This window comes from Sinocyclocheilus rhinocerous, unplaced genomic scaffold, assembly GCF_001515625.1.
Source record: "Sinocyclocheilus rhinocerous isolate Xijiao unplaced genomic scaffold, SAMN03320098_v1.1 scaffold886, whole genome shotgun sequence".
Taxonomy (NCBI): domain Eukaryota; kingdom Metazoa; phylum Chordata; class Actinopteri; order Cypriniformes; family Cyprinidae; genus Sinocyclocheilus; species Sinocyclocheilus rhinocerous.
The window spans coordinates 299,545-307,630 of record NW_015631204.1 but is presented as its reverse complement, the minus strand read 5'-3'; the positions used below and the strand labels follow the sequence as shown (position 1 = coordinate 307,630).

Here is an 8,086-nt window from a genome sequence, read left to right as displayed (position 1 = left end):
TTCGTTTGAAGTGTGGTCCCGAAAAATCTTCGTTTGAAGGGCTGTCTGGCCCTTCCCCTACCCCTACCCCTCCAACCAAAAGAGAATCGAGACACCCCTACCCCTTCACGTGAACGCGTGAAACGGAGGGGTAGGGGAAAGGGTAAGGGCTAAGGGGTAGAATTGGGATTGGGCCTTAATGTGCGCGATGTCATCTCACAGTCTGAAGTGTCTGTCATAGCAAATCAACACATGCTGTTGTGAATAATTAAGCGAAGTGTATTCTCATAGGATAAGAACACGCAGTCTCATTAATAATTTAATAGACACCGACGCGTCATCGATGTACTATAGTCCATTGCCACGTCACATTGTGACGTCAACACGATGTAGATTTTAAACCCGGAAGATTAAAATAACGCAAAAAAGCTTAAAATTAACCAGTTTTCGCCAACAGTTAAAATGATCGGATGCTAACATTGCCTTCTATGATGTGCAACACAAACACCTCTGCTAAAATCTCAGAAAAAGTAGTCTGGGGTTTCATGACCCTTTAAAAAGAATAGATGTAGAATTTGTGCTGTAGCCCTGTAGCACCATGTTTGTGGTGTTTATTTTTTTGCTTTTAATCTCCCAAAGATAATTCCGCTGTTATCCAATTAACGCCTGCATTACCCTCCTATTTTAACAGCAGTAATCAGCTCGCACTAATGCTGCAGGTATCAGAAGCGGCCCCGCTCTCAGATCTCAGCGCCCAGTGCTGGAACAGTTACGCCAAGCCACTAGAACAGCGTTTCTTCCTCCTGTCATCCTTTAATCGGCTCCATTTACATCACTTGCGAAGACTATATCACTCCTTGACACCCTTGAATTGCATTTCATCCAGTGACTTTTGCCCTCTGTTTGTCCGTGTGTCCGCCCAATCAAGCGCCGAAATGTGCAGCTGAGGTCCGTCCCTTCCGCTCGTGATGGTGGCCCATTATTGTTGCTATGGGAACAGTCTCAACTTTGCTGTCTGTGCTGATTTCCTCCCTCTGCACCACGTCGTCAACACGTGAGCGCACAGGTTGTTAAACTGGTAACATCTGCTGCACTTCGTCAAAAAGCAAACAAATTGATGATGAGAAAGGAAGTGCTGTAGCTGGTGGGATCTAGTGAAATGAAAGGTCAAGGTGGCCGTCTGATGCAGGATTTTCTGAATTAGGAGAGTGGTGTCTGTCCTGTGATTTAAGGATAATCTTCTCAACAATAACTAATCCGCGGTCCACTGGTTAGGTTGTTATTATCATCTCTCATTCATCGAGAGCGCTTGCCTCCACGAGAGACGAATGAGAGCTAAACTGTTTGGGTGAATCTCACAGATGCAGGTTTGCGTCATATTTCATCCAAAAGAGGATAAAAAAAATAGTTTTACATCAAATTCAAGTTTAATTCAATTCAAGTTTATTTGTACAGCGCTTTTCACGATACAAATCATTGCAAAGCAACTTTACAGCAAATTAAGTTTCTACAATGTTTAGTGGTAGCTTATCTCAGGTGTTCTGGATCCAGACTGAACAGAGAAACAAATAGAGACATAATTAGCGTAGCTGCTGTTCCAACCAAGCAAAATTGATTTGTTTAACCCAAACTAAAGAATAATAATGTGCAAAATAAAAAAAATAAAAGCCTTTTTATTATGTCATTTATTTTCACAATGAATCAACCTAGAAAGTGTCTTTGCAAGGATTGAATGCATGTTTACGATGAATTTCCATAAAATATATATCGCTTGTGGTCTTTCTTGTATTTATTCACCACGTGATATTGATTTGATTATGAAAATGCTGCTTTGTTGGAACAGCTTCTCCCTTCAAAGCAAATCATATTATATTTATTCATGGTGGTACAGCTGCTGTTTGAGCTGTCTCTTTTTTATTTGCTCTGGTTATACTTTTGTTTACATTGGCATAAAAATAACTATGACAGGCATCAATATAGCTGCTGTTTTCTTTGTTTTTTTTATATATACAGTACATTTTTCTTGTATTGTGCACGCTAAAAAGGTCAAGTCTTTCCATCAGTCGTTCTGTTTCGCACCTTATCTAACTGTTCTCTTTCCTCCCTCTGTTGTCCAGGTTTCCTCTTGTTCAAGGATTTCTGCATGAACGAGATCGACGAGGCCGTTCCGCAGCTGAAGTTTTATGAGGAGGTAAAATTGGTTTAAATCTATATGTTCCTTTCATTGCTAACACGCCAGTCTTCGTGGCATTTGTGTGGGTTTTTTGCTGAATAGTTTCCAAGTTGTGTGTTTGACCTGACCTGTCCTCAATCTGGTTGTGACCTGAAATGGCACAGCTCAGTCGTGAAGTTTTGTTCCCCTCCTATTGACCTGAACAACACCATGTGTCCTATTAAAGAGCGTGAGGTTGTGTCTGAGATGACCATAATCTTGTTTTGTCCCCTTCAGATTAAAGAGTACGAGAAGTTGGATTCAGAAGAAGAGAGGCTAACTCGCAGTCGACAGATTTATGACGTGTACATAATGAAGGAGCTTCTGTCATGTTCACATGTAAGAAAACATTTGGCAGAATAAAATGATCACTAGCAGTCATTTCACATGCATATGGCAAAGGGCTGCATTATTAAGCAATACTAAAGATTGTCTTTTGCGTTCAACTACTTTTAAAACGTGTCACTTACAGCATGTTATTTAGATCTTTTCTTGTTTTTATAGTTTTATGTATAAACCATTTATCTTGGATCAATAGATGACCATGCAAAAAAAAAAAACAAATATAATAATATAATCAGTATAAATGGTATTGTAATGTGTATAAAAATTATTCTATTTATGATATTATTTGTTTTTAAACAATTTTATTTATATATTATACATTTATATACACTTTTTCTTTTTTCTTTTTACATTTATTTACATTCTTTATATATATATATATATATATATATATATACACACACACACATACATGCATACATTCACACGCACACACACAATATTATTCTTCATTATTTAAAACATATATTTATTTATTTTTTAAATATATATATATATATATTTTTTTATAATATAAAAATATAAGGGGAATATATGGGGAACAGGGTTCTATAATGCTGCTAGCTGGAGGGACTATGGTTCTTATTGTCCAATGCAGATCCGGAGACTCCATTCGGATGTTTCTGTTGAGAAAACAAGTGTCCCATTAGCCTCCGTCAGTCTCTAGTCATAGCTTTTCAGAAACAGGAAGCCTGAATGAACCAACACAATGGCCTATAGGACACTCAAGGCCTGTGCGATTATGTCACAGTGTTTTATGTTGTGATAACCGGGAATGCTTAGGAGGCTAATGTCAAACTTGACGTTTGTTCAGGGGGAACAGTTCTTGTTGTTTTAGTGTTTTGACCTCCCTTATCGCAAAATGTCACTTAATCTACCTTCCTTTCTCACAGCCCTTCTCTAAGAAGGCAGTAGACCATGTCCAGACTCACCTAGCAAAGAAACAAGTTCCTCCAAATCTCTTTCAGGTAAGTCCCCCAACACGAAATAAAATCTAACCTGTTTTTAGGAAGTAAAGTGTTTGGGTAGCAGGACTCTCAACAGATCCTGATGCATTTGTTTGCTTTGCTTTTTCCAGCCATACATAGTTGAGATCTGTGACAGTCTTCGAGGAAAGATCTTTCAGAAGTTCATTGAAAGGTGACAGACGGCTACAAAAATACTTACTTTTTCCCTTTTTTGTTGCATGAGAATGATTTTAACATCTTAAAACCTTTCGTTCCACTCTATAGCGACAAGTTCACACGTTTTTGCCAGTGGAAGAATGTAGAGCTCAACATCCATGTGGGTTTTTCCTTGCATTTGTTGCTTTTTATTCACCTGTAAGTTGTTTGTTTTCCTTTATAAACTGGTTCTCTTTACTATTGCTCTTGATTTTGCACATAGTTGACGATGAATGACTTCAGCGTGCATCGGATCATCGGCAGAGGGGGGTTCGGAGAGGTTTACGGATGCAGGAAAGCAGACACAGGGAAAATGTAAGTGCTGTTGTTAGGATCAAACCAAAAAGAAGCCAAATTTGGGCTTGCATAAAAACATCTGCTCATTTACTGTGTGTCTCAGGTATGCCATGAAGTGTTTGGATAAAAAGCGAATCAAAATGAAGCAGGGAGAAACGCTGGCGCTCAACGAGAGAATCATGCTGTCGTTGGTTAGCACCGGGGTGAGTGACACATACAAACTCAGACCACACACTAACATCCCTGTCTCACTTGTTTGACCCTCTCTGTCTCTTTCTCTCTCTCTGCAGGACTGCCCTTTCATAGTGTGTATGACATATGCCTTCCACACTCCTGATAAACTGTGTTTCATCCTGGACTTGATGAATGGTAAGGGCAGCCATTATCTCTTTGGCCTGCTATAGGCTTGTTCACACAACGTGATTACACATTACAAAAATATGAGGCATTTTTTTCTAACTAAATCTATTTAGTTTAATGCCTAATGCTAAAACTTCAAATACATGATTTTTTGCCACCAAAAAAAATTGGACTCTGTCATATCATTCAAATACTATTGTAATTTTTTTATGTTTTGAAGTAGATTTTTATATTTTCTGTTTTCGCTGTAATTTTAGCTTATGATTTCAGGTTTTTTAAAGTATAGTTGGTTTAGTATAATTTTTTGTATTTATTCATCATTATTTATTAGTTTATTTAGCTTTAACTTAATGAAAATGAGAAATATTGCCTTGGCAACTAACTGAAATGAAATAGGTTTTTAAATAAAATTATTGTATTTCAGTTAACATTTATTTTATTTCAAGTAATGAAAATGTTTGTTATGGTTTTAGTTAACAATATTAACCCTGGTTCATAGTGATTTCAGTGGTTTTGCTTTAAATGCATGAGCTTATTTTTGTGCTGAAAGTTTGAACTGAATACGTGAATACCATGAAGTGTATGAACTGAAGCGTGTGAGTATCATGAGCATCCTCAAATCTTACAGATCGAAGCCAACACCTCCCAGTGTGAGATTGTAAAAGCCCATTTAGAGCTCTAATTTTGGCCTTTCTCTATAACTTAATGTCAGCTTGAATATGGGGCGGAACTTCCTCTTCAGACACTCACACTTCCTATATCTGCGCTGCAGCGTGGGTCACTTCTCTGAACGTCCTTCTGGATTTGTGAAACAGTCACAGCACTTGCACAGGTCTTCAGAAACAGAGGAACATACTCTACAAAAGCATTTGGACACTGATGAGTCCATTAATAATAACCCCTGCTACATATCAGTATGATAAACATTTTCCCAGAAATGTCCAATGTTGAAGTGGCTGTTCATGTGACGTCTCTCCATCAAATTACTCTTACAGGGTAGACTAGAAGATCCTTAACTGACCTATTATTTGTAACATAATTAGAGAAGATAAGTGTTTTGCAAACTGCAATTAAATATAAATGTCATTGCTCAAAAAAGCTGTTGGGGAAATTTCAGTAAATTCAGAATGTGAATTTAATCTAGAAGTAATCATCAGGTTTCCCAACAGAATCGCTGGGGATTTCAGGGATTTCTTTTTTATTTTATTTTTTATTTTTTATTTTATTTTATTTTATTTTTTGTATGGTTTATTTTATTTTGCTGTATTTTAGATTTTTTTTTTTTAAATCCCCTACAAATGACTGAAATTGTGGTAACACTTTACAATAAGGTGTCATTTGTTAACATTGGTTAATGTATTAAATAACATGAACAAACAGTGAACAATACATTTATTACACTATTTATTAATCTAATTATTAAAAAAATACAGTTCATTGTTCGTTAGTTCACAGTGCATTAATTAATATTAACAGACACAATTTGTGATTTTAATAATGCATTAATGCTGAAATTAACATTAACTAAGATTAATAAATGTTGTAAAGTGTTGTTCATTCTTAGTTCGTGTTAACTATGAAGTTAACTAATGTTAACTAATGATCCTTATTGTAAAGTGTTACCGAAATAGTAATGAAGTTAATTGGTTACTTCAAGGTTCAAAATCACTGATTCATGAGATTTATTGTGATTATATTATATTGACTGCTCGTATACAATTATAACACTGTGTAATTGTTTGATATTATACTTGTCTTTCAGGTGGAGACCTTCACTATCACCTGTCTCAGCACGGCGTCTTCAGCGAGAAAGATATGCGCTTTTATGCAGCTGAGATCATACTGGGCCTCGAACACATGCACAATCGATTCGTCGTCTACAGAGACCTCAAGGTAAGGTCATCGCCGTCCCAGTCGTTCCTTTTTCACAGAGAAAGAATCATTCGTACCGTCCTCTGTCACTGCAAAGCCGGTTGATCTGTGCTTGCGATTCCCTGTTGCCGCTGAAAAGGGAAAATGAAATGTTCCATTGAGTTTGTGTATTTTGCAACGTAAGCTTGTATCTGTCCTGCGTCGTCGTCTGAGGTTATGTTTTATTAAGTTTGGCTGAGCTGTCTCTCTTGGCAGCACTGTTTATTGTCTTTAAACGGAAAAGTACGTCATATGATGGAGCGAGTCGAGGTTAACCTACCGTTCCACACGTAGAGTGTAGCCTTCCGTTCCGATGACCGCGAATATCCCGTACTTTGTCGACCCTCCGTGTGGAAGTAGCAAGAGTGCAGCTATGCGATCGTTGTGAATTATGCAATTTTAAGTGAGATGTTTGGGCTTCACGCTGCCAGATTGCTGAGAATATGCAGGATCTTCCCTGGCAAGCTCCTGAAACGAGACACTGCACACGCGAGCGGGGCGCATACGGTGAGCGAACGATCCTGTTGTTTTTCCACAGTATCACTGCTGTTTGTGTAGAAGAAAAACTTGTCCCTCTGAGCAACGTTCCTGAGAGCCAAAATACATGGCAAGATTTTCAGTGCAGTATGTCTCTTAAAGGGATAGTTCACCCAGAAATGAAATTCGTCAGTTCACTTGTCCTCATGTTGTTCCGATCTTCTATGCTCCATTTTTTTTCCTGGAACATTAAAGGAGATGCTTTTTAATAGTCTTTACGCAGGTCTTTTTCGAGACTGGTAGTTTAAAGCTCTTAGGAAATCTCATTGCTCAAAATCTAATGCTAGACATTGTTTAATTAACTTTGTATTTGTAATTTTGTTCTATTTTACTTATCTGTGCTTGAAATTTTTTGGGGGTTTTTTTGTTCTTTTTTTATTGCTGGCAATTCACTTGTCTTTCAATTGTTTGACCTTTATTAGTTATGCCACTAGTACCACTAGCTGTGGTATCGAGGAAATGCTTAGTGTTCTTTAAATAATAAAGAACCGATCTGTGACTCAAAATCCGTAATATGATCTGATATGTGTGATCCGTTGAACTCTTACTCTCTTGACTTGTTATTTGAAGAAAGAATGCAATCACAGAAGTTTTTGATCATGCTGATTTGTCCGCAGTGAAGTTCAGCTGATGTCTTTTTTTATTCGGGCTAGAATCCCTGAACATTAAACATCAAATATATTCTCATTGGCTGTTATTGTGTGACGCTGTGCAATGTAAATGCTTTCTGTTGCGTATAGTGTCAAATAGTTTTTTGCTGGTAAATTTCAGCTTTTTGCTTAGAGAAAGTGTCATGGCAATTTTCTATTTCAATAAAGGTATGAGACAAAAGTCTTTTGAAGATTTATTTTCTTGCAAGAAAAGGTCAACAGTCATACAGATTGGCTGCAGAGTGTGACCAAAGAGGAAATACCCAAACTCTGCTTTGATCTCTTCCAATCATAATGCATGTTCAACATATATGTCCATTTAAGGTGTCCAACTATGTCCTCCAGATGAGCTTCTAAGAATTTAATGCAAATTAGGGTTGTGACTAGGGCTGCACGATAAATTGAAATGGAATCGAGATCGCGATTCGACAGAAGCTGCGATTGTCATGCGTATCTTGCAGTGAAGCACGGTTCTGTGATCAGCAGTAAATCTCCATCCGAAGGCCAGAGGGCGCTCTCGCGCTGAAACTCCAAATATGCCCCGAAGAAGTAATCCAGGAAATGCCTATCGCTGCAGCTGAATAAACAGAAGATTAAACTGCTTTCATTGATTCAACGTGAATAATAAACAC

At 37.6% G+C, this 8,086-nt stretch overlaps 1 protein-coding gene across 2 annotated transcripts in view; it reads left to right on the top strand.

Moving 5' to 3' along the window:
- LOC107741659 (beta-adrenergic receptor kinase 2) overlaps nucleotides 1–8,086 on the top strand; it is a 58,666-nt gene that overhangs the window by 32,033 nt on the left and 18,547 nt on the right. For both annotated transcript variants that reach the window (XM_016554426.1, XM_016554427.1), the window contains exons 3-11: nucleotides 2,097–2,170; nucleotides 2,429–2,530; nucleotides 3,430–3,504; nucleotides 3,615–3,676; nucleotides 3,769–3,820; nucleotides 3,923–4,014; nucleotides 4,100–4,199; nucleotides 4,287–4,365; nucleotides 6,119–6,249. In XM_016554426.1, the coding sequence (XP_016409912.1) occupies nucleotides 2,097–2,170; nucleotides 2,429–2,530; nucleotides 3,430–3,504; nucleotides 3,615–3,676; nucleotides 3,769–3,820; nucleotides 3,923–4,014; nucleotides 4,100–4,199; nucleotides 4,287–4,365; nucleotides 6,119–6,249 (767 nt within the window). The remainder of the gene's footprint in view (nucleotides 1–2,096; nucleotides 2,171–2,428; nucleotides 2,531–3,429; nucleotides 3,505–3,614; nucleotides 3,677–3,768; nucleotides 3,821–3,922; nucleotides 4,015–4,099; nucleotides 4,200–4,286; nucleotides 4,366–6,118; nucleotides 6,250–8,086) is intronic.